Source organism: Ictidomys tridecemlineatus, chromosome 10 (assembly GCF_052094955.1).
Source record: "Ictidomys tridecemlineatus isolate mIctTri1 chromosome 10, mIctTri1.hap1, whole genome shotgun sequence".
In the NCBI taxonomy this organism is placed as follows: Eukaryota; Metazoa; Chordata; class Mammalia; order Rodentia; family Sciuridae; genus Ictidomys; species Ictidomys tridecemlineatus.
In genome coordinates this window covers 85,248,453-85,275,708 of record NC_135486.1, presented here as the reverse complement: position 1 = coordinate 85,275,708, position 27,256 = coordinate 85,248,453, and the positions used below count along the sequence as shown (strand labels likewise).

Sequence of the window (27,256 nt, the reverse complement as noted above, 5' to 3'; positions counted from 1 at the left end):
AGCTTTAATAATCTTGCTAATTGTCAGTATCAATTGCCAGACATATAACTGTGCAAATTTTCAAATACTGCTGCCCTAATTGTAGAGTCATCTAAGCCTTTCAGCCAACCCTGCTGACATTGCGTGGAAGGGAGGCAAGCTGTCCCTGCTGAGGTCTAACCACATTTCTGATTTGTAAGTAAAAGAAATTACCCTTTCCCCTCTAAGATGCTAAATTTGGGTTGGTTTTTAATGTAATAATCAATACCTGGACCAAACAACAAACCATTAAGTGTTGTGATAGAGGGGGCCAATCAACCAATTAATTAACAAATATTTATTATATGCCTGTTACTGGTCAGGTAATGAGTTAGGAAATGCTTTTGGGAAGTGAAGACTAAGTGGAATTTAGAAAAGATCTAGATCTATCCAATAGAATAAGAGCAGATAAAACAGAAAGTTGCTTGTTTTGAAGTCATGGAAAGTGCCTGGACTGCTGCTGGTAGTTCAGAAATACTTGAGAGTATGTGGAGAAACTAAAGAGATGAAATTCTAGGGGATCAGTTCATAAGGATGTAATAGTAAAGGGTGGTTAATATGGGGACAGGAGACTGCATATTTGTAATTAGGCAGTAATCTAATTATTTAATGACTGTCTTCCCAAAAGACCCCTAAAAGAGGCTAAGTTACACAAAGCTTATATCCCTATGATATTTCCAGCATCTAGAATGGTACTTGACAAACATAAGGAGTTTATTAATGAACAGTTAGTTACTCAATGACTGAGTGACTGAAGAACTGTATAAGAATTTTAAGGGAATAACACAGTCATTGTAGGTTAGAAAAATCTTTCTGTTAGTAGAGCTTGGTTTGAAGACAGGTTGGTGTATTAGTCATCATGAGCTACCATAACAAAGTACCACCAAGTGAGTGATAAAACAAATTAATTTTCTCACATTTATGAAGGTTGGGAAACTGAAATCAGGGTGTCAGCATGGTTGGGCTCCACTGAGAACTCATCCTTGCTTGCAGACAGCTGCTTTTATATTATATCCTCACATGCAGAAAGGGAGAAAGGGCAAGCAATTTGGTGTCTCTTATAAGAAAACTTACAAGGGCCCAAGTCTCATGACTTCATTTAAAACAAATGAGTTCCCAAAGGCCTTATCTTCAAATAACATTACACTGGGGTTAGGGATTTGACATAGGAATTTGGGGGATATAATTCATTCCATAGCAGTAGGAAAGTAAAAAATATATTAGGAGATAAATATAATACAGTATTACAATCTTTACTCACAGTGGACATGTTCCAAGACCTTTAGTGGATGCCTCAAACTGGATATACTCAACCCTATATATACTGTTTTTTCCTACACATACATACCTAGGATAATGTTTAGTTTATAAATAAGGCACAATAAGAAATTAATAATAACTAATAAAGAGGGCAATCATAATATACAATAATAAAAAATCACGTGAATATAGTCAACCTAAATATAACTAAATGGCTACTAAGTTACTAATGGGCAGTAGTATATACAGCATGGATATACTGGTCAATACTCATGTCCTGGGCTATAATGAACAGAATGCTGCCAGATTTCATCATGTTATTCAGAATGGTATGCAGTTTAAAACTTGCTCATTTGTTAACAATTACCACTTCATATTTTCGGACCAAGATTAACCACAGATCCTGTGGACAAGGGGAGATTCTACTTAATTCCCTGAGAAATGGTGAGAGTGGGAACAAAAGTAGTGACAATAAGCTTAGAAAGGAAGGGCTGAGTTGGAGAAATAGTAATCATTTTACTCAGTTGGGATAATTTAACTGCTAACTTTCCTAAGATATTTCTTTTCCTGAACTTTTTAATTATAGATTTTTTAATGTCAGTATCACTGCTTTTAATATAGAATTTTCAAAATGAAATACTAAAAGTGAAACTTATGTTTTCAATATTTTAAAGGAATAAAGGATGTTAATCTCAACATACAAGCCCATTCTGCTTTTTATATGTGAATTGTAAGTTAAACATAACAGTATTATCTATTTTATTTTTAAAATGTTTATTTTTAAGCATATTAATCATAAAGACGCTCAGGAGCTAAAGTCACTATTCTAGATCAAAATTCATGGATAATGTTCTCACTGCTAATGTAATTCCCAATGTTCAACTATTGATAATTAAGGCTTGAACAATTTGTTTACTGGCTTACTACTGGTAACAAAACAATTCAGTCTCATTTCTGAAACATAGAGCATGTTCAAATACATTTTCATAAATATTGGACCCTGCTACAGGGCAATTATGATAACAATCCATGATACTGCTCTGTAACTTGAGGTGGAGAAGTTGTTGTCATTTGATTCCCTAAAGCTAGTAATAGCAGGTTTTGAGAAACAATGGTCTATTTCTTCTATTAATAGTGGCATTTTGGAAAAAATTCTTGTCATAAGAAAGCATAAGCAAATTTTTCATATTGGCCCTTCAAACTATTAAGAGCCTGGTGATATTAACATATCCCATTTTTTTGCTTTGAAAGAAAAACAACGGGATATGTTAATATCCATTAAAATATTTGGAAAATATAAAATGTATAAAGAACAAGAATATAATCCAGAATCTTACCATTCCAAAATAATCAGATCAGTCTTCTTGAATATTTCCTTCCCGATTTTTAAAATTGTAGGTATTTGTCATTTTACTGGTTTTGCTACCTTTTAAAAACTTAAATACTTCGATATTTATGTAAATACAGATGTATAATATCATCTTAAATGTCTATATAGTTTTTACATCACAGGTGCTGGAACTTAACCAATACTAATTTTGATTGTGTGCACTTATTTATTGCTTACTATATGCCAGGTGTTATTATAAGGGTCTTTCTTGTATTCATCCACTTGATCCCCACAACCCTTAATTATTTCTGCTTCTTACAGATCAGGAAACTGAGACACCAAGAGATGGAAGTAATTTGGCCAATCTCTTAATGTTGGACATTTTAGTAGTTAACAAGGTTTTGATATTATAAGCTATGTTGCCATGCATATGTATTTTAATTCTTTCAGAAGAACATCTTTAGGAAAATCTAAAAAAAAAAATAGAATTGCTGGGTCCAAGGTTATTTGCATTTTCAAAACCTTACACACATTCAAATATTTCCCTGAGGAAAATTGTTAATGTACACTTCAATCAACAATATGTGAATACACAGTTCCCTCACATCTGATTCTCTTATCTTTATCTGCTACTCTAATTTTTCATTTTTCACTTTCTGAAGTGGGACTTCATAGTAAATGGAGTTTTGTAAGCACAGTCTGTATACTGTGATATTATTCCTAGTGCTAACATGTCAGTAGTTGTTTCCATGCTACATTACGAAGTGTTGAAATTCGGGTATAATTTACATAATTTCAATTTACGTGCAGGATGAGCTTAGTGAAGTTCCAAATGGGACGCGAAATCTCTAGGAGATGCCTTAAAACTTCTACGCGACGTACAGGATAAAATTTCATTCCCTCATACACTTACAAATAAAATGATTAAACCAACATTTTGGTTGCCAGGAATTGGTAATCCATTTCTAGCTCAATTTTTCCGAGTTCCTTTTTTGCTCAGCTCAGGGCGGCTATCTTGGGCAGCGGAAGACTCATCTTCTAATCATCACAGCTGCTTAATGACTGCACCGTGAGTCGCGAGGTGCCCACGCCTTACAACAAAAGCTTTCACAGCGGGGCTTGCAGGGACTCCAGGGAAAGAGCCAGCGTTACCTAAGCCTCCCCGAGGCAGCTGCGTGCCCTGACACTCCCCTCTTTAGGGACTGGAGCCAATTCCTTCAGCTCACATGACTTCATCCAAGCAAGTTTCTTGTCACCTCATATAGCAAACTGAACTCACAGCTTTTTTACTTAAAGGGCGACCCAAAGGAATGTCCATTCCCGCTCGGAGATACTGCAGCGGTAAGACCAACAACCGAAGGAACAGAAAAGAAAAGGAATTCACTCGCCCTAAATCCGACCCTCTTTCTTTCTCCTTAGTCTGTGATTCACTCGTGGGTCATTAGTCGACTTCGGCGCGCCTGGAGGACCCTGTCCTCCGGAGACTCCTGATCCAGGGAAATATAGAAAAAGCATCCACCAATCATACTTTCACATGTCTATAATCAAAAGAGAAGGCAGCCAGAGGGGAACTCCCTGGGTGGAACTGTGCTTGCGGGGAATGTTTTGGGCAGGTAGCACCGAGGTCGCCTAGATTCCCGAGATGCTCCGCGCGGGGGCCTGCGCAGCTTCTGTGCTGTTGCCGCCGCCGCTGCTGCTGCTGCTGCTGCTGCCGCGGTTCCTGGGGGTGGAGGAAAGGAGGAGCTGTCTTGGACCCTGTAGAATCAGGTTCTTGCTGTCTTTGCTCCATCCCACGTCGCACCGTGACTCCCGTGCTGTCTAGGGGGAGTCTCCGCGGGCACTTCGGTAGGCAGTAGAGATGCCTCTCTTTGCCACCAATCCCTTTGACCAGGATGTTGGTAAGTGTTTTTTTTTTTTTTTTTTTTTTTTTTTTTTTTTTAACTGCTCCCTGTTCGTTTTCCACCGGACTAGGAGCCTCCTCTGTCTGCGTCCATTCTGGACCCCAGGGCCGTGACCACGCTCTTCCCCATTCCTGAGGCTCTTTTTAAGAAATGAAAGAAGGTTGAGGGCTTGGCGCATTCTATTTGAAAGAAATGGGATTCAGAACCTCTGAGATGGGCCTTGAGCTAGGACTGGGTTTCGGAGGAACTGCTGAAGGGGTTGGTGTAAAAGGCCTCAGAGGAGCAGCTGGTGTAGCATCTGGTGCTGGGACTTTGCTACTGGAAGAACTAGGACGGAGGCATATATATCGGTTAGGGTAGAGCTGTAAGTCCTACAGCAGCAGTGTTACTCTGGCAAAATGTTAAGTATCTGAAACTACGAGAGCGTGTTTTAGTTAAGGTTCCTCAGGTTTTAAAAATCTCTTTCCTAACTTAGGTCACTGCAGGAGAAAGCTCTGGTTGAGGGTAGACCCCAAAATGTTGGGAAACATGAGGATGAAATACTTGGCAACAACTGAAACTTAATTGAGGGCCTGAGTCTTTTGGGTTGCCTTTCTTAGATTGGGTCTCTGCATTGTAAGAAGCATGAAAGAAGACTTTGAATCTGGGAAGGCATCTGTAATGTTAAATTTGTGTGTTTTCGGAATCATTGGTATTAGTTGTGCATCATACCAATTCAACAAGTAAGCCCCCCCCCCGTTTTTTTTTCTGGTTTAAAGGTAATAATTGCGGGATTTGGATTTCTGGGAAGAGAATTTTGGCGTTAGTTGGATGCACTAAGAAACTACCTTGGCACACAAGTGCTAAGGAAAGCAAGCCAAGTACCATATCCAAGTCCTATAAGGCAGAATTTAACAATTATTATAGTAAAGAAATACAAGGGAAACCTTATAGAGTTACTTTATACATCTGTGTATATTTTAATTATGAAAGGTGAGTTTTGAATTTTTTTGGGGACTCTTACAACATGTCACTGATGCTTGGAAATTTGAGTTAAAACTAGAAAAGAGTTCCGTCCTATCTCTGCCTGTTCCTAGCTCACAGTGAAGTAATAAAGTTAAATTGATTTCCAGTGTCCTTACCTTTAAAGAAGCAAAAACACATATTTCTGTTCTGTGATTAAATGAAATAGTATATTTAGAGAGCCTACCACAGTGTAAGCAATTTTATATAAAGTATTGTATCAATCTGTAGAACAAATGCTTAAAATAAAACACTAGCCTTTCCTGTTTTCAGCACCTTTATCTAGTTTTAATGGTTTCATTTGATGTAACTATCAACTAACCAATCACCTTTCTGTCCCATTCACATTGTTTGTCTTTGTTGTGGTGTATATTGAACTCAGGGCCTCTTGCATACTCCTGCTGATGTTTTGAACAGGTTTGCCTTGGATTCAGACAAACTTCTTAATGTCAAACCTGTTCCTTACACCTGCACCACCCAGTTCAAACACAGGTTCCTTCTTGCCCTTATGCTTTTGTTTCTATAATTTCTCCTGTCTTTCTGTGTATCTTCCTTTTATAGTCCAATTTAGAATCCAGCCTGAATTATTTCCTGATAAATATAGCTTAGGGTTTCTTAGTAGCAACATATAGATAGTTTAGAGTAAATATCTTTATGAAAGTCTATACAATACATTTGTGGTCTTTACTCATGAGATGCCAGTGGCATTCCACTGCCAGTAATGTTTTAAAAAGTCTTAAAGCATGATTAAATGCCCCCTGGGGTGTCAGAATAGTTCTCCATTGAGAACATCTACTATATAGTCTATTGTAGTTTCCACCTTTTTCCAAAATCCTGCAAATTATTTTAGCATTTTTTCTTTACAAAATTATTGAGTAGTATTGAGGTAGTTGTATCCTGTATTTTGTTCTGTAATTATTTTGGTGGTGCTAAATAGTAGGTGTTTAATCTTTGTTGAGTTGAGAATGTTGCGGTTCTCACAAGACTTCTAGACAATAAGCTTCTTGAATGTAGACACATTGTTTTATTCTAGAAAAGCTACTTTTAAAAATTTTGTTAGGTTTTGGCGTTTAGATCAATTTTTTCTCATATGTTTTGAAATATTGTGAAAGGTTTATCTAAGAAGACCTCTCAGAGATTACCAGTTTAATTATCCTTGAACAGAGTCCTATAGAGTTCCTTGTTTAATTTTTCATTAGTAGCATATAGAATGTAGTATGTAGAATGCTTTTTAACAGTATTTCTTCTTACCTTGTCCATCAGTGTTTCAGCTATATTAAAGTACTACTTGATATGATTATTAATATGATATGATATGATATTATTAATCACTTAACAATTACATGCATTTGCACTTCAAAATTGTGTTCAGTTTTATTCACACACTGAAACTGTCAATCTTATATATAATATAGAACTCCTTTAATGCTAGGATTTTTGTTTCATTTTTTCACTACTATACCCCAAGCATGTAGACCAGGGTCTAGTGCTAATAAACATTCAGTATATATTTACTGAATAAATGAAATTCATTCTGGACAATTCATTTCTTCTAGATTCAACTCTTGAATTAAAAAAATAACTTGCTCCATCAAGTTTTTATTTCAAAGTCACTACTGACTTCCATCTTGCCAAATCCAGTGGTCTGTTCCTTGTCCTTTTCTTTGGTGATCTCTTAAATATTTCTCTTAGATTTACTTTATTCATGGTTTTTCAGGACATCAACCTTTCTTTTTTTCTGCTTAGCTCCTTTTTAACCTTTTTTTCTTCTTTTCTCATTATCCAAATGTTGACTGCCCAACGTCTCTTTTTCTTTGACATTTTTTTCTCTTAATGTCTTAGGGGACAGCTTAACTTAGTGTTAAGATTTCAGTCTCCGTGGAGTGCCACTGTTTTTATTCAGATCTCAGGCTTGCTGCTTAACAACAGTGTGACTTTGGGTCAGTTGGTCAGATATTCTGTTCTATTTTCTTATCTTTAATGTCAAATGTAGGGATAAAATAGTTCTTTAATATAGAGGACTGTTTAGAGAGTTGTTAGTAGTTGTAAAGCCAGTAGAAAAATTTCTATGCTTTTTATTTATAAAGTAAGAATATAATAAAAACTAATCTCTTAGCTTTTTAAAATTTTTTTTGTTATTCTAGTTTGTTGTTTATGACAGCAGAATGCATTACAGTTCATATTACATATATAGAGCACAATTTTTCATATCTCTGGTTGTATACAAAGTATATTCACACCATTCGTGTCTTCATACATGTACTTAGGGTAATGATGTCCATCTCATTCCACCATCTTTCCTACCTCTTGCCCCTTTCCTTCCCCTCCCACCCCTTTGCCCTATCTAGAGTTCTTCTTCCCTTGCTTCCCCTCCTAACCCAACTATGAATCAGCCTCCTTATATCAGAGAAAACATTTGGCATTTGGAGATTGGATAACTTCAGTTAGCATTATCTTCTCTAACTTCATCCATTTACCTGCAAATGCCATGATTTTATTCTCATTTATTGCTGAGTAATATTCCATTCTGTATACATATCACATTTTCTTTATTCATTCATCTACTGAAGTCCATTTAGGTTGTTCCACAGTTTATCTATTGTGAATTGTTCTGCAGTAAACATTAATGTGGCTGTATCTCTATAGTATGCTGTTTTTAAGTCTTTGGGTATAAACTGAGGAGTGGGATTGCTGAGTCAAAAGGTGGTTCCATTCCCTGTTTTCCAAGGAATCCCCATACTGCTTACCATATTGGCTGCACAGTTTGCACTCCCACTAGCAGTGTATGAGTGTGCCTTTTTCCCCATATCCTCACCAATGCTTATTGTTGTTTGTATTCTTAATAGCTGCCATTCTGACAGGAGTGAGATGAAATCTTAGAGTAGTTTGCATTTCTCTAATTGCTAGAGATGTTGAACATTTTTTCATATATTTGTTGATTGATTGTATATCCTCTTCTGAGAAGTGTCTGTTCAGTTCCTTGGCCCATTTATTAATTGGGTTATTTGGAGTTTAGCTTTTTGTTGTTTAGCTTTTTGAGTTCTTTATACATCCTAAAGATTAGTGCTCTATCTGATGTGCAAGTGGTAGAAATTTATTCCCAAGCTGTAGGTTCTCTATTCACCTCACAGATTGTTTCTTTTGCTGAAAAGAAGCTTTTTAGTTTGAATCCATCCCATTTATTAATTATTGATCTTAATTCTTATGCTATAGGAGTCTTATTAAGGAAGTAGGGGCCTAATCTGATATGATGGACATTTGGGCCTTCTTTTTTTTCTATTAGATGCAGGGTCTCTGGTTTAATTCCTAGGTCCATGATCTATTTTGAGTTGAGTTTTGTACATGGTGAGAGATAGGGGTATAATTTCATTTTGTTGCATATGGATTTCCAGTTTTTCCAGCACCATTTGTTGAAGAGGCTGTCTTTTCTCCAATGTATGTTTTTGGTGCCTTTGTCTAATATAAGATAACTGTAATTATGTAGGTTAGTCTCTGTTTCCTCTAGTTTGTACCATTGGTCTACCAGTCTATTTTGGTGCCAATACCATGTTTTTTACTATTGCTCTGTAGTGTAGCTTAAGGTCTGTTATAGTAATGCCACCTGCTTTACTCTTTTTGCTAAGAATTGCTTTAGCTATTCTTGGTCTCTTATTTTTCCAGATGAATTTCATGACTTGTTTTCTATTTCTATGAGGAATGTCATTGAGATTTTGATTGGAATTGCATTAAGTCTGTATAATGCTATTGGTAGTATGGTCATTTAGACTGAAACATAAGAACCATATGATCATCTTAGTAGGTTCAGAAAAAGCATTTGAGAAAATACAGCACCCCTTCAGTTCAAAACACTTGAAAAAACTAGGGATAATAGGACCATATCTCAACATTGTAAAAGCTGGAACAAGATAGGGATGCCCTCTTTCACCACTTCTATTTAACATAGTTCTTGAAACACTGGCAAGAGCAATTAGATGAAAGAAATTAAAGGGATACGGATAGGAAAAGAAAACTCATATTAGCACTATTTGCTGACAATATGATTCTATACTTAGGAGATCCAAAAAATTCCACCAGAAAACTTCTAGAACTAGTAAATGAATTCTGCAAAGTAACAGTATACAAAATCAACACCTATAGATCAAAGGCATTTCTGTATATCAATGACAAATCCTCTGAAAGAGAAATAAAGAAAACTACTCCATTTACAATTTCCTCAAAAAAATAAAATACTTGGGAATTAACCTAACAAAAGAGGTGAAAGACTTCTACAACAAAAACTATAGAATGCTAAAGAAAGAAATTAAAGAAGACCTTAGAAGATGGAAAGATCTATCTAAGGCTCGTGGATACATAGAACTAATTTCTTACCTTTAAATACCATGTATATTCATCATACTTAAATTTTTGTACTTAGCCTCAGCCTGAGTTCCAGACTTAGATACCCATATATTCAACCTCTCCACTTGGATTCTATTAGGAGTCTTAAAATATGCTTCAAAAATTTTAATTCATTTCATTCTCCAATACCTTCTTATTCCTTCACCATTGCCCATCTTAGTAGATGATACCCTTATTATTTCCTACTATTGAGATTTAATATCTAAGGTTTATCATTGATTCTTTTTCTTTCACACTCCACATCCATTCTATCAGTAAGAACAAATTTTAATTCATTTCATTCTCCAATACCTTCTTATTCCTTCACCATTGTCCATCTTAGTAGATGATACCCTTATTATTTCCTACTACTGAGATTTAATATCTAAGGTTTATCATTGATTCTTTTTCTTTCACACTCCACATCCATTCTATCAGTAAGAACTGACTGTACTTAAGAAATATATCCCGAATCTCATTACTTCTTTCTACTTCAGAACTGTTATCATGTCATCATAATCTCTTTCATACTAAAGCAAGAGCTTTCTGGTACCGTTTGTTACCACATTTGTCCCCTATAATCAGTTCTCATTTACAAAGTCCAGTGTGATCTTTAGATAGTGTTACTTACCTGCTTAAAACTCTGTAGTAGCTACCTATACCACTTAAAAGGGAAATGCAAATTCTTTATGATGGTCTGTAGTCTGGCCCCTTTCTGGATCTCTGATGTGGTTATGACATCCAGATTTCCTATCAAGCCAAGTTTCTTGGATCTGAACACTACAGGTTCATTTCTGCCCCTATAGCTATCTGTCTTATGCCATTTTCTTTGCCTCCAAATATTAAGGTCTTGATGTTCATTTTATCATTCGGGAGTAGAGCTGGGGTTTTTAGCTCAGTGGTAGAGTTCGTGCCTAGCATGTGTGAGGCCCTAGGTTTGATTCTCAGTACTGCATATAAGTAAATAAAATAAAGGTCTATTGACAACTGTAATAATATTTTTTAAAAAGTCACTTTCCAAGAGAGGTTTTTTTCTAGTTATCTACTTTTTTTTTTTAGAATTTTAATTTTTTCTATTTTTTAGTTTTCGGGGGACACAACATCTTTGTTTATATGTGGTGCTGAGGATTTAACCTGGGCCGCACGCATGCCAGGCGAGCGCGCTACCACTTGAGCCACATCCCCAGCCCCTCTAGTTATCTTCTTTAAAAAAAAAAAAAAATCCATCTTTACACCCTTACTGCTTCTTTTCTTCATTTTTCATTATAGCACTTATCTACTTGATGTTAAATTAATTTATTGACCATTTCTTGTATGGAACATAAACTCCATGAGGATGAGAACTCTTCCTTTCTATCCCCAGTACCTTAGGGACAATGCCTGTTACATAGTAAGCACTCAGTTTATCCAATAATTAATTATTAATATTTTCTAGATTGTCAGTATTCTGTTTTTATTTGGTCTGTTGCTATCACCTAAATAGCAGTCTTTCAGAAAACCAAACTTGTCTTTCCCAGTCTGGTTCTTCATTCATTCTTTGGTAATTCCATGTTCTAGTTGTCTTGGCTTAAAGCCCAAGAGGCATCTTTGAATCATTCCTGTCTCTGCTAAGTCACTCATGTCTTTGTTTTTATAATAGGGCATTTTGCATTCCTAGTCAGACTACGTGGGACCAGTTCACATCCTACAGATTTTTTAATCCATTCAGTGTCATAAACCACAGCCAGATACGTTTTCTTCTGAAATGTGCTTTGATGAAAAGACTGTAGCTCTGGGCTTAACTTGCACCTGTTGGTAAATGGGTAGTTGAACAGGTACAGGTACTTGAGTTCACTTACCACTTTTGTAAATAGGTATGAAATATATCTACTCATGGAATTGCTGCGAGGATTATTTGTAAATACGCTTGACATTCTGCCTCTTCCCTGGAGTTGAAAATACCACAAATTCAGCATGGTCAAAAAACTATATTGAGGAGCTGGGGATATAGCTCAGTTGATAATTATCGAGTGCTTACCTCACATGCACAAGGCCCTGGGTTCAATCCCCAGCACCACCAAAAAAGAAGAAAAAAATTTATATAGAAACTTTTTTTCTAAATAATTCTTTTCCTCTGTTTTGCTGACTCATACATCAGTTGTTTACTTAGTCACAGAGATCAAGAGCCTGGGAGTCCTTCTTTTTTGGGGGTGAGGAGTAGGGTACCAGCAACTGAACTCAGGGGCACTGGACTACTGAGCCACATCCCCAGCCCTATTTTGTATTTTATTTAGAGACAGGGACTCACCGAGTTGCTTAGTGTCTTGCTTTTGCTGAGGATGACTTTGAACTTTTGATCCTCCTGCCTCAGCCTCTTGAGGAGCCCCTGGGATTACAGGCTTGTGCCACTGCCCTTGGCCTTGGAGTCCTTCTTGACTTCTATAGTTATAATTCTCTACATTCCAAAAAATAAATGTATGTTGTCTAATATGTGCCTGGCAAAATGAATATGTCCCTCAAGAGTTCCAGTGTTGCTGTAATCTGTGTCCTTTAAGTTCCTAATAGTACTTGAATTCATCGTTCTATTTATGTAACTGCTTAGGCAGGTTTATATCACTGCTCTCTTAGATTACTACAGTAGTCTCTAACTGTTCTCTGCTTCTAGTCTGTCCCCGGTCATTTCCAGGTTGCTGATAATGATATTTTTAAAACACAAATGTAGTCATATGGTTCCTCGGAGTGAAATATTTATCCGAATCTAAAATCTTCAATTAAGTTGAACTTCTTAATGTGACATATAAGACATCTTAACTTTTGGCTTCTTTTTAACTCTTCAGCCTTACTTTCTATTTCTTTTCAGGTACAGATCCTCTTGCTTGACATATTCTTTTCTTTACTTGTTCAAATTAGGGTGTTGGGGTATTTTCCCCTCCCCATGTGTTTTTTTTTTCTTCTTTTGGATGCTGGGCATTAAATCTGTAGCCTCATGCATACTAAGCACAAGCTTTTTCCCTGAACCACAACTCATTGTCCGTTGGCAGCTTTTGTAGTAATTGTCTTACCAGCATTTCTTTCCTCCTCAAATGCTTGACAGTCATAAATTTTGAGAAAATCAGAAGTATCTGCTTATCATAAAAAAAATTCTCCAATTCATTGAGAAAATTATTGAAATTTAGTTGGGTTTCTTATGTAGGATTTTCTGAGTACTACTAAGCAAATTTCTTTATTTCCTCTTTTTTGAGTATGACCATAAAGATCTGAGGATAAAATCAGATCATTATAAAGCTTTGAATTTTTGAGGCAAGTTTGCGTTATTTTTGTCTCTTTTCCCTTTTCCCCAAATCCTGTTTTTGTCTTAGAAAGTAAAAAGTTTAACTTCAGTTGCTGTTCACAAAACCATGCTGAACTGCTAATAGTTTATATTCTTCTGACTTAAAAAATATTTGTTCTTTTGTAACTAGAAGAAATGTGTTAATGATTTTGTTGCTTTTGACGCAACATCAATAACTGATATGAAAATTTGAAGTTCTGAAATTAGTGCATTTCTTATTTGTGTATATAATGTTGAATCAGATCTGACCCTGTATAGGAAAGTAAAGAAAGTAGTTCATGGGTGTTCGATATCATGGGTGTTTGGTATATCTGGAAATGATTGTACTACACATTCCTAGATATACCATTAATTTAGGAATTATAAGATCATAATTATGATCATAGTTTATATTTGATCAAATAGAGGCCTGTCATTTTTGGTTAACTATTAACTTTGTAATAAGTTTAGTTTTAATGCATTTAGCTGTTGTTAAATAAGATGGTATGTTTTAAAATTTAAATGTGTTTCTTTTCTTTAATTCATTTTAGTATTTTAAAAAAAGAAGCTTACTTGGCTTGGCTACTAGTCAGTAAGAATGATGGATTAATTATTAACATGCACTACCAGATCAAAGTAATAACTGATTTTTCTTTTCTAAGATTAGTAAATGTTAGCTTTAGGGATATTGTTCAGGACGACTCGAATCTTCTTGGACTTCAAAGTGCTTGAAAATCTTAAAGGGAAGGGCTACCGGAACTTACAAGCTTTGTGTTTTGGGCTCTTTTTCATTTGTTTAGCTCGTAGGCTGAGGGCCTGGATTTTCAAAAAATGACTCAAAGTAGAATTTGCTCTTATTTTCAAAAGATGTATAATGTATATGGATGCTTGAACAATTACAGGTATATTTAAGACAGTCTCTTAGCTTACTCTCTGGCCACAACAAAATTGAATAGCATTTTAACATATGCATCCTAAATAACCCACTTAGTTACCTGGACAGAAATATTTTCTCATTATGTTTCTCCTTTTTCCTTTTACAAACCGGTTTTATATATTAGCAGTAGATTGATTTTGTTGTTGTTGTTGTTCAAAAAGCCCAGATCTGATTGGAATTTTTCCTGGTTCAAAACTCTTCCTTGACTCTCTGATGTTTCCTGAATCAAAATAAATAACTCTTCTAGTATTTTAGGTCTTAGTATGGTTGTACCTGATTAACCCAACTTTTAGCATAGTAGTCTATATTTCAGCCAACATAGATATTCTTTTTAAAAAATATTTATGTATTTTTAGGTATAGATGGATACAACACAATGCCTTTATTTTTATGTGGTGCTGAGAATTGAACCCAGGTCCCACTTGTGCTAGGCGAGCACTCTACTGCTGAGCCACAATCCCAGCCCCAGATATTCTTAATTATACCTTTTCCCCCTCTTTTTATAGCTTTGCTTCTTTTCTTTATTTAAAGAGAAAGAAAATAATTCATTACTCTCTTCTCCTAGTTTCTAAAAGTATTCAAAAGCCTTTCCTAATTCTTTTTTTCTTTTCCCCCAGATTCTTTGCCTGTTTTTCAACTTGATTTGGGCTTTCTAAACTTCTATGACACCTTTGCTATCTTATATTTAAGCTATCTGAGTTTCTTTTTCTTCTTTTTTAAGATTATAAGTCATTTCAGATAAGATCTGGCATTCTCTAGAAGCTCATTTTCATTGAATATGTATTCAAGTTTTATAATTTTTATAATAATTAAGTGTAGGAGTGGATTAAGGGGAATGATTCTTTTCTATAAAGAAAGTTGTGATCTATTCTCTATATTGTAACAAAAGACAAGTGAATGAGAAAAAAGCATAACACATTTATTTTATCAGTCTTACCTGACATGGGAGCCTTTAGAATTAAAATCCACAGACCCAGGGTGAATTATACATTTTTATGCTTAGGTTTGATGAAGCATGGGCAGCCATGTGGAAATGTGGTTGGACAAAAAGAGGAGGAACTAATGGTAATAGATTGTGTGGGATAACCCTCAAATGCTTATCTGTTCAAGTTTTTCTTGATCCCTGAGATGTAGCATTTCTTCTTCCTGGATATGAGGCCAGAATCTTCTGGAATGAAGTTTTTAATTTTACGGCTGGCTCCTAGACAGAACGTCAAGGGAAAATTAGCATAATAATTCTAGTTTTTATAGTTGTCTATGGGGAAAAGGGGTTCTCCTTTCTGTGACCTACCTTTGAGAAGTAGGAATTCTGGTTTCTGTGGCTTACTTCATGGAGGAATAAGGGATGAGAGATAAGAAATGAAAGAGAAACTGCTTATGAGACTTTTATCTTGGGATATTGCTTTCTTAGCCCCAAGCCAAAATCACAGATGTTTTGGACCATTTTTTTTTTAATTACACGAACAATTCATTGTATGTATTCATCTGCTTTGGTTACCTTACTAAGGGTTTAAGTATGTCCTTGAAAGGTTCTTGGGCTTGAAGCTTGGTTCTCAGTAGAGGTGGTGTCTAGTAGGAGCTAATTAGTTCATTGGACACATCATCCTTGGAAGAGATTAATGTAGTTTCCATTGGACCCTTCTTACAAGAGTGTGTTGTTAGAAAAAGAATGAGCATGACCTCTGAATCCCTCTGGTTTCCTGTTTCAGTACCAAGGTCTCTTCTATAGGTACTCTCACCATTGTGATGCTCTTAGCTACCAGACCCTTAGGGGCTCAAATGATGCGGCTGCTTGATCTTAAGACATAGCTTACAAAACTTGGGCTAGGGGCTGGGGATGTGGCTCAAGCGGTAGTGCGCTCGCCTGGCATGCGTGCGGCCCAGGTTTGATCCTCAGCACCACATACAAACAAAGATGTTGTGTCCACCAAAAACTGAAAAATAAATATTAAAAAATTCTAAAAAAAAACTTGGGCTCAATAAACCTTTTTAATGTAAAGTACCCAGTCTCATGATTTTGTTATTCAATAGACAAATGATAATATAGATAGCTAGGCATAGGTATCCTGTATGCAAGTACCCGTACGTTATCAGTACTCATTGGTTGTCATCCACTACTTTCTTACTAGATGATTATTACAATTCTCAGTGTTAGTGATCAATTGGTAGATGATGCTGTAACTCTTAGGGATGTGACATAGATCAGGTATTACAAGCCTGCAAAGAATTTGGACAGAATTGGCTACTTTCTATTTTCTGCTTTTGTACTTGCTGTGACCTATCTCTAGCTCTTATTAGTAGGTCAGGCGGGGAAGTGAGTATTCTTGCGATGCAGGCAGCAGAGCATTGAGAAGAGAAGTGGGAATTTTATTATCACAGAATTAAGACCAACCATTACAAATATGAATCTTGTTATGGGTTACTCCATCTCAGGTTAAAAAATGAGTCTGTTGGGGCTGGTGTTGTAGCTCAATGGTAGAGTGCTTGCCTAGCATGCAGATGCACTGGGTTTGAACCTCAGCACATATAAAAATAAGTAAAATTAAGGCACTGTATCTATCTACAACTAAAAAAAAAATCCAATGCTAAAAAGGAAAATGAGTCTTGTTATTGGTGATTTAATCTCTCTGTTCTCTGATGAGATATAGTGCTCCAGTAAAGACTGGTTGTCTTCTGCGCATCTATAATCTTGAAAGGTAGTATTTTTATGAAGTTTTGCCTCCCATGCATTTTATTTCTCCTAAATTGCTTTGTTGTTTTTTTTCTGTTTTCTTGCCTCCCTCCCTTTCTTTCTTTCGTCTTTTCCTTAATCTCTCATGTTAGAATATTTTTTACTTGATAATTTTTGCTTGTCTGCCCATGGTTAATACTTGAAAAGCACATTGGAAGCCCTGATTGTGTGGTTAGGCCTTCTTGATTTTGAACTACATTGGTTATTTTGTGGGCCATTTACTGTGGAATTTCTTCCCCTGCCCTCAGTATTATATTTTTAGTATCTGTAAGTCTTTCCTTTTGGGCTGAGCTAGAGCATTCAGTTCTAGTCTTTTCCTGGAAGGTTAAACCAGCTGTTGAACCAGTTTTACATAGCTATGATAAATCTCATTTGGTCTTGATGTATGGTTCTTTTTATATATTGTTGGATTCAGTTTGCTAATATTTTGTTGAGAATTTTTGCATTCATACTCATGAAAGATAATGCTGTATAGTTTTCTAGCAGTGTTTTCTGGTATGGGTATTAATGTAATGCTGGCTTCATAGAATGAGTTAGGAAGTATTTATCTTTGACAAAAATTGTAAAGAATTCCTTAAATGTTTGGAGAATTCACTGGTAAAACCATCTTTGGTGCTTTCTGTTTTGGAAGGTTATTCATTTTTTTTGTTCAGTTTCTTTAGTAGATAACAAAACTATTCAGATTGTTTATTTTTATCAGTTTAGGCAGATTGTTTCCTCAGACGTATTAGTCCATTTCATCTAGATTATCAAATTTGTGGGCATAGAGTTGTTCATAATATGTCTTTGTTTACAATCTTTATGCCCATGGGGTCTGTATTGCTGCCTTTTCCTTCATTTCTCATATAAATTTATGTCCTCTCTTTTTTTAAATTAGACTAGTTAGAGGTTTTTATTGATCTTTTAAAATAACCAGTTTTGGACTGTATTTATTTTCTGTTTTTCTCTCCTATTTTCAGCTTTATTGGTTATGTTCTCATGTTTGTTTGTTTGTTTTTCCTTCTGTTATTTTGAATTTAATTTGATCTTCTAGTTTTCCAAGATTACAGCTTATATTATTGATTTTAGGTATTTATTGTTTTCTAACATTATAGCATTGAATGCTGTGAGGTTTCTTCTAAGCAGTGCTTTCATTGCATCCCATAGATTTTGATAAATTGTGTTTTCATTTTCCTTTAGTTTAAAATATTTTAAAATTTCTTGAGACTTTTTGATATGTGTTATTTAGAAGTGTGTTATTTATTTCTGCGTATTATGGTGTTTTCCAGCTGTTTTTCTGTTATTGATTTTCTAGTTTGACTTTTTTGTGGTCTGTGAACAGACATGGTGTGATTTCTACTCTTTTCAATTTGTTTTGGTGTGTTTTATGATTCAGAATATGGTCTATCTTGGTGAATGCTGCATGTGAGCTTGAAGAAAGTACAAGTTCTGCTGTTATTGGGTAGTCTGTAGTTGTCAATTATATCCTGTTGATTGATGGTGGTATTGAGTTTAACTGTGTCCTTACTGAGTTTCTGCCTGCCTGATATGTCCATTTCTCCTGGAGGGGTATTGAAGGCTCCAGCTGTAATAGTGGCTTGTCTGTTTCTTCTTACAGTTCTGTCAGTTTTTACCACATATATTTTGATGGCCTGTTGTTAGGCATATACACATTAAGGATTATTAGGTTTTTCTGGAAAATTGCCTCTTGTTATGTAGTGCTCCTCTTTATCCTTGGTAACTTTCCTTGTTCTGAAGTCTTCTGTGTCTGAAAATAACTACTCTCACTTTTTGGTTTTCTTGCCATATATACACATTTCTCGGCTCACATGGGGTTGTGTCCAGATAGACCCATTGTAAGTTGAAATATCATGTCAAAAATGTATGTAACAGCATACTGTAGTGCTATATGAATATTGATATGTATAACAGTGAAAAATAGACAAGTTTTTAGACCAGCCTAAGTGTCATTTAACAGATGAGTAAGTAATTAAGGAAAATGTAGTATATACATACAATGGAGGTTTATTTTAACATTTATTTTATTTTATATTTTTAGTTGTAGTTGGACATGATACCTTTATTTCACTTACTTATTTTTATGTGGTGCTGAGGATCGAACCCAGTGTCTCGCACCTGTGAGGCGAGTGCTATACCTCTGAGCCACATCCCCAGCCCCAACAATGGAGTTTTATTCAGTCATAAAGAAGAATAAAATCATGCCATTTTCTAGTGAGTGGATAGAACTAGAGAATATGATGCTAAATAATAAGCCAGACTCTGAAAGTCAAGGGTCAAATGTTTTCTCCATATGTGGAAGCTAGAGAGAAAAATGAATAAAAAAGGACCTCATGAAAATGAGAGACCAGTAGAGTAAGAAAGGGATCAAGCCAGAGAGAAGAGGGGAGGGAAAACGAGAGGTGGAGGGGAGGTATGTTATGTGCATGTACGAAAATGTCACAGAAAGCCCAATATTGTATACAATTATAATGCACCAATAAAAACAATGAAAAATGTACTTAATTCAGCTAACTTACTGAACATCATAGTTAGAAGCACAGTACACTGTTGAGTATCAGTTGTTTACCCTTGTGATTGTGTGGAAGACTGGGAGCTTATACTTGTTGCTGCTGCCTAGCATCATGAGAGAGAGTTGTATGGACATGTTGTAAACTCCATAAAAAACAAAAATTTGAATTGCAGTTAGTACTAAATGTGACCAAAAGTTTAAAAATTGTAAGTTAAACTTTTTTTTAGTAAGGGACCATCTGTATCTCTTTCTCCATCCTTTTATTTTTAATTTATATATGTCTTTATAAAGTGAGTTTCTTATAGACAGAATATAATAGGGTATTGTTTTTTGATCTATTCTGATAGCCTTTTGTTTGGTGTAGTATTTACACCATTTAAAGTGACCAGCCTAATTCATCAATCAATATTGATGAATTACTATTTACCATGTTTGTTACTATTTTCTTTTTGTTGCCTTTGTTCTTCGATTCTACTTTTGTTTTCCATACTTTTTTTTTCTTTTTGTAGTTTCCTTCCTTTCTTCCTTCCTTTCTTTTTTTTTTTGGTATCTGTCATTGATTCCAGGGGTACTTAACCACTGAGCCACATCCCCAGTATTTTATTTAGAGACATGATCTTGCCAAATTACTTGGGGCCTCACTGAGTTGCTGAGCTTGTCTTTGAACTTGCAATCTTTTTGCCTCAGACTCCTGAATGGCTGGGATTACATGCACCACTGCGCCTGGCACCTTCTATAGTTTTAATTGTGTTTTGTGATTACATCTTATCTCTTTTCTTGGCATAGTTATACTTTCTAGACTTTCAGTGGTTGCTGTAGAGGGTGAAATGTACATTTACAACGAATCCAGTTTTATTTTCAAATAACATGGTATAACTTCATGGGTAGAGCAAGTGCCTTATGAAAAATACCACTGTTTTCTCTCTACCATTCCTTGTAACATTGCTGTCATTTATTTTACATATCTATAATCATACTTAAGGAGATGTATATGTGTATATATATATATATATTTATACTTATACACAGGTACATAAGGAATACATTCCTGCTATTTTAAATAAATTTATGTCAGAACAATTGAGAATAAGAAAAATTTTTTTACTTTCAGATATTTCATATCTCCAATGCTATTTCTTTCTTGAGGTAAATTCAAGTTTATGACCTATTTTCCATCTCTGCAAAAAAAAAAAACATACTCTTGTAAGACAAGTGTTGGTAACATATTACTTCAGTATTTGAGAAACTATTTCTTTCACTTTTAAAGAAAATTTTAGAGTACAGGATTCTAGGTTGGCAGTTATTTTCTCTAAACACTTTAAATTTTTATGTTACTCTTTGTCTTGCTTGGTGATTTCTGAAAAGTCAGGTGTATTTGTTTTACTGTCATAAGGCATTTTTCCCCACTGGCCTCCGCAAGATTTTTTTTTTTTTAAATCTTTGATTTTTCTGCAGTTGGAATGTGCCCATGTGTAGTTTTCTTGACATTTATTTTGCTTAGTATTTCCAGAGCCTCCAGGGTCTTTTTGATGTCTGACATTTGGGAGAAATCTGTTCTTTTTTTCTCCTTCTGGTGTTCCCGTTTTTGTTCTTAGATATTCTGTCCCCCTACCCCCCCCCCCCCCGCCCCCAGTCTTTTTGGTTTTAGTTTTCAGTTTTGGAAATTACTATTTACAGACCAAACTCAGGTTGTAGTCTACTAGTGAGTCCATCAAAGACAGCCTTTATTTCATTTGTATAATTTTTGATCTCTAGCATTTCTTTTTGATTCTTTCCTAGAATTTTTGTCTCTCTGCTTACATTTATTTTTGCATGCTATCTACTTTTTTTCATCAGAGCCCTTAGCATATTAACTATGGTGTCAAAAATTCTTAGTCTGATAATTCTAACATCCCTGCCATATATTAATCTGGTTTTCTATGCTCTCTTTTCAAACTGTTTTTGCCTTTTAGTATGATATGTAATTTTTTTTTTTTTTGAGGTGAGGTGCTGAGGAACTCAGGGGCACTTAACCACTGAGCCACATCCCCAGCCTTATTTTTTGTATTTTATTTAGATACAGGGTTTCACTGAGTTGTTTAGTGCCTTGCTAAGTTGCTGAGGCTGGCTTTGAACTTGCAATCCTCCTACCTCTGCCTCCTGAGCCTCTGGAAGTATAGGTGTGGGCCACCACATCAGGCGATATGTAAATTTTTGATGTATGGAAAATAGAAACTCACTTCAGACATTTAGATGGCTCTTAAATAGGCCTTAATAGTTTGGTAGTAAGATGTGATGGGAGCAGAAGTGTATTATATTTCTATGATTAGGTATGTCTTTTATTGAGCCTGTGCCTCTGGACTGTGAACTTTACAAATGCTTTTCAGTATTTCCCCCACATAGTGAGGGTGTTTCTCTTTCCTCAGTTAGAAAGGTAGAGGGGACTAGAGCTGGGAATCACTCTTACCTTAATCTCTGGTAAAACTTTGTTTAGTTAGGCCCTAGTAAAATAGTTTGTCTTCAAAGCAGTCCTTGTTGAGAAGAGCAAAGTGCTCTGGTGTGTTTCAAAATGGTTCCTTCTCTCCCTTTCTTGCCACTAGCACAAGAAGATTTTTCTCATATATTCACTGTGAAATCCACTCTAATTCTTACAAAGATATGGGGATTCCCTTATGATTTGGTTCTGCTGGATTTTAAACTCACTCTTGTCCTGTGAACCTTCAGCAATTTGTCGGTTTACATTTAGATTTTCCAACCTGGCTTTGATTCCTGTGGGACTTAATTCTGCTTGTGTTAAGTTGTGATTCTCTGCATCTGCTTGTCTCTCTAATTTTGGGAGTCATTGGTTTGCTCTGTAAGCTTCTTCCCAGAAAGATCTAAGAAGAGTTGTTAGTTTTTCAATTTGTTCAATGTTTTACTTGTTGGGAAGGAGTGATGGCTTCCAAGCTCCTACATGCTGGATTGGAAACCAGAAGTGCTTCCTTTATTTTATGTGTCCATGTCTTTACTATGCATGGTGTTCACTAGTTCAGAAAAGCTTTGCTTTACTTCTAGAAAACACACCTTCACTTTTTTTTTTTTTTTTTGCTATATTTGGGGAGAGGTAGTTGCAAGTGGCCTTCTATAAGGAAGATGAAGTAGTGAACTACTACATTTCAAAGAGCTTTTATTGATTTTTCCTAATTTTAAGACCTCTTTCTTTACTTTCATTACCATTCTTTCTGCTAACCATTTTCCAGCCTTCTGAGAATTCGGTGGTATATGGAGGCTAGTTATAATAATATATGATTATGTGATTCATATAATATATGATTCTCCCCTTTGGGTCCTCTATATAGATTATCATATATATGTGTTGTTATAAAGCTTTTGGGACATAGTTGCTATTAATCACATCTCATGTTTTCCATGTGCTTGTGTGTTTGTCTTTTTAAAAATCTTTTCATAATTAAGGGAGAAAGCTAAATTAGATGATTGTGTTCATTATACCATACCTCTGTTGATGTTTTTAATATGTCAAGTGTTTAGGAAAAATATTTGCAGTTTTTTTTCTGTCATTTAGTTCCCTCTTCCACATTCTCAAAAACAAAACAAAAACAAATCAATAAAATTAGCCAAATAAATTACATGAAACATTTGGATAGAGATCTGTGCCTAACTCGTGTCCCTTCATTGACAAGTAAAGCTAAGAATTTTTTGATAATGAAAATAATGTTTCTTACTTTAGTCCTTCTATTTGCAGATGGGGATAGACCTGTATAAAACTTGCTTTAATAAAGAAAAATAATGTTCTATTTTAAGTGAAAAGCAAATGAAATGTGAATGGGGAAAATTTGTGTTAGTAAAGGTGCTCCTTCCTCTTTTAAAGGTAGACATAAAAATCTTACTAACCAGACTGCTGGCAACTATTTGGGTTTTTTGTTGATGCTTGATTATACCACAATTTGATGATTTGAATATAATTATGATTTTAAAAGACATTTAAAATAATGTTTCTGTAATTCCTTTTGCTATCTGCAGAGAAAGCAACCAGTGAGATGAATACTGCTGAGGACTGGGGCCTCATCTTGGATATCTGTGATAAGGTTGGCCAGTCTCGTACTGGGTAAGTGTTCAACATTTCAAAAAGTTTTTATTCATTCTTTTTTGTAAACATGAAGAAAAGGATCAAGAGGTAAAATATTAAAAGTTAGTTTAAAAAGAGAATGTTTTTACTAGAAATATTTGAAGTCTCATCCCATTAAGGTTTAACCAGTTAGACTGACATGAGTGGTAAAAAATTGGGTTCAAATTTTGGTTGTAACTACTTAGTTACATCACATTGGATAAGTAACTTGCCCTCCTGGCCTACCTTTTGTAGTTTACCACATAGAATTGAAAGTAGTATGTTCTTCATGGGGGGATTGTTGTTCATTTGTGAGATTAATTAATATATAAAGTGTTTCTAATAGCGCTTGGCCTGTAGTTAAATGTGTATAACTCTTTCTGCTTTTGATTAAAATCATATTTTGCTCCATTTTGTCTGTTGAGGCCTGGGCATGGACCAATATCTCTGTATGTTTTAGAGATAAAAGTTTATCTAATATAAACATAACAGTTGCAGAGTCCTTCTCTTTTCATTCTGTTGGTTTTCATTTTATCTTTACTTTGGTATTTTTTATTCTGTAAATTTTTTGGGGGGGCTGTAATAATTTGGTCAGTTTTTTAAAATCAAAAGATAAACTCCCTTTTGTTACCAGAAATAATCCATTTTTTTTTTTTTTAGTAAAAAAATAATTCATAAGTGGACTTCAGGGTGCATGCCTATAATCCCAGTTACTTGGGAGGTTAAAGCAGGAGGATCACAAGTTCAAGGCCAGCCTGGAAAAACTTAAACTTTGTCTTAAAAGAAAAAGTGCTTTGGGGGGGGAGCTAGGGCTGTATCTCAGTGACAGAGGCACTGGGTTTGATCCTCAGCACCACATAAAAATAAATAAATAAAGATATTGTGTTCATCTACAACCCCCAAAAATATATATATTAAAGATTTTAAAAAGGGCTGGGGATGTGGCAGTAGTGGTAGTGTGCCCATGGTTTCAATCCCTGGTACCAAAAATCAATGAATGAACGAATAAATGAATTAATTAATTTGTAACCGATATGAAATTCTATATGATGTAGAATAAATGTCAATTTGTTTTTCTTCATGTTAGCATTATTATACAAAGAAGTGTTCATTAGATATTCTTTTCCATATTTTTTTTCCTCACATATTTGAGATTTTGGAATTTGTAGATGTAAAAAAAATTCTTTTGTCTTTTTGCATTTTGTTTTTATCCAGTATCAACAAATTTGGATAAGTCTTCATTTTTTAATTTTTTCAAATTTATTTTTAGTCTGCCTGCTTTTTTCCCCTCACGATATTTTTTAAAATTTTTTTTTGTTGTAGATGAATACAATCTATTTATTTATCTATCTATTTATTTATTTATTTATATGTGGTACTGAGGAATGAACCTAGTGCCTGACTTGTGCGAGGCAAGCGCTCTACCACTGAGCTATAGCTGCAGCCCTCATAATATTTTTTTAATATTTGAGTTATACCATTGGGGATTTTAATTGAGGTTATACTAAATTCATGAATTTACTCAGGAAATATTTTCAACTTTTGTAAGTTACATAATGAGGGATGGTCTGTTTGTTTTTTTGTTTTTGTTCTCCTTTATTTCCTTCTTTCTTCTTTTTTCTCCTCCCACTTATTTTTCTCTTAAGAGTTATTGGTGCCTAGCTTGGCACAGTGGTGCCTACCTGTAATCCCAGCTGCTTGGGAGGCTGAGGCAGGAGGATCATGAGTTCAAAGCCAGCCTCAGCAAAAGCGAGGTCCTATGCAACTCAGTGAGACCGTGTCTCTAAATAAAATACAAAATAGGGCTGAGGATGTGGCTCAGTGGTTGAGCATCCCTGAGTTCAATCCCCAGTACCACACACACACACACACACACAAAGTTACTGGTGTCTAGTTCTTTTAAATCCTCATTAAGTTAATTTCCAAACATTTATTTATTTGTTTATATAAATGGAATATCTCTTTGTAGTTCTTGTTAAAAAAGAGTTGTTTGAAAAGAAATAATGATACCATTTTTAATTACTGAGGTTTTTAAAAATGTCTGGCCCAAATTGTTCATGTAGGCGATTTTTCTTTAAGGTTACTGTTTCGCATACATATCCAATTATCTTTCTATTTTCTTGGTGTACCTGGATATTCTCATATTAGGAAGTGGAAAACTTAAGAGCTACACTATGACTTTCCTGGATTGTAGGCATTTTTGCTTTCAAAGGCTCCCTTAAAAAAAAAAAAGCACGAATGCTTTATTATAAAGAAAATATATGTATGTTATATATTAAAGCATGTTTTTTGATGCAAAGGGTTTTTTTGTTCTTATTTTAGAATAATTTAAAACATTTTTGTGTGCTTCTAAAATTATTGTGAGCTCTAGAAACTGTGCCTACATGCCTAATATATAAACATTACAGAATTGGCTTATAAATTCCCATAAGAGTTTAATAATACAAAATTTTAAAGAATCTTTTTAGCACTGTACTGTGGGATACTTTTATTCTTAATATGTTACTTGTTTTCAATTCCCTTTTTGTGATATATATAAAACACACGCATATAATAACTTACCTTTTTACTCTTCTAAAGTGAACAGTTCAGTGGCATTAAGTACATTCACACTGTGCAGATGTTACCATTATCCATTTCCAGAACTACTTCATCTTAAAGTGAAACTATAATTATGCCCACTAAAGAATAACTTTCCCCGACGCCAGTCTTTTTTTTACCAGTTGTAAGTTTTAAATCATGTTGTAATTAGTGTATATGGAAGACTTAATGGAGATCTGACTTATTTAGGAAGTTGTATAGATATGTTTAGATATGGGTTGCTGATGATAGCATAAGAATATTAAACAGTACTATAAGTTGTAAGTGAGATATTCTAGATGCTTCTTGTGCTTTAGAGGAGACCGGAACAGGAAATTGCATTTTCCTAACATATTCAGTTTAGGGTAGTTTGAAGTAGAGGGAAGTTGTGGGTTGAAATGCGGTTTATAAGGTAATTGAGTATTAAACAATAATCTGGATTTTAAAAAGATTATTGTTGCCCTTTAATATTAGCTTGAAGTTTTATAAAATACAGAGAGATATTTAAGAAGACCACTTCAGGGATGATAAAGGGACGTAAGGGAAAGCATTTCTTTTTCAATAATTTTCTCTTTTTAATAAATAATTTGTAATGAGTGATATATAGTAGAATTATTTAAAGTCTAAATAAAAATTAAGTACTTCATATTATTTTAAGCTTTTTCCCTGTATTTTTCTCCCTAATCTCACTCCCAGCCCTCTTTGAAGCTGCTTTTGAACTTTGGTAATTTAGAAAATATTCTCAGGTATAGTGAGGGAGACAACAGTCATTATTGCGAAATTTCATTTAAAGTATGTATCCCCACTTCCCTCTTTTTTTTGTGGTGCTTGTGCTGGGGAATGAACCCCGGGCCTTGTATGTGCAAAGCAAGTACTTTACAATTGAGCTACACTTCCTCCACTCCAGTGTTTAGTTGTGTTTTAGATAGCATTTTGCTCAGTTGCAGAGGGTAACTTTGAATTTGGTGATCCTCCTGCCTTAGCTTCCTGAATTGCTGGGATTATGGGTATGCACCACCATGCCTGTATGATGTATTTTTTTAAAAATAAGTATATATTCACATGGCTCAAAAATTAAAATAATTAAAAAAATATGAAAATTAACAAATCTAATTTCTGTTTCTGTTTCCCATTCCCTATAGATAACTACTTGTATTTCTTTGTGTTGTTTTTTTCCTAATGTGAATACATTTTTCCTCATTCATATAAAATAAGCATATTGTATATACATTTATTAC

The 27,256-nt window shown here is 34.8% G+C and overlaps 1 protein-coding gene across 2 annotated transcripts in view; it reads left to right on the top strand.

Annotated features, from left to right (window-relative positions):
* Positions 1-4,269: 4,269 nt before the first annotated feature.
* Stam (signal transducing adaptor molecule) overlaps positions 4,270-27,256 on the top strand; it is a 62,054-nt gene continuing 39,067 nt past the window's right edge. The window contains exons 1-2 of one of the 2 annotated variants that reach the window (XM_005325800.5): positions 4,270-4,506; positions 23,354-23,438. In XM_005325800.5, coding sequence (XP_005325857.1) covers positions 4,467-4,506; positions 23,354-23,438 — 125 coding nt within the window. In that variant the 5' untranslated portion in view covers positions 4,270-4,466. The remainder of the gene's footprint in view (positions 4,507-23,353; positions 23,439-27,256) is intronic. The other variant, XM_078023352.1, reaches the window with a different exon arrangement.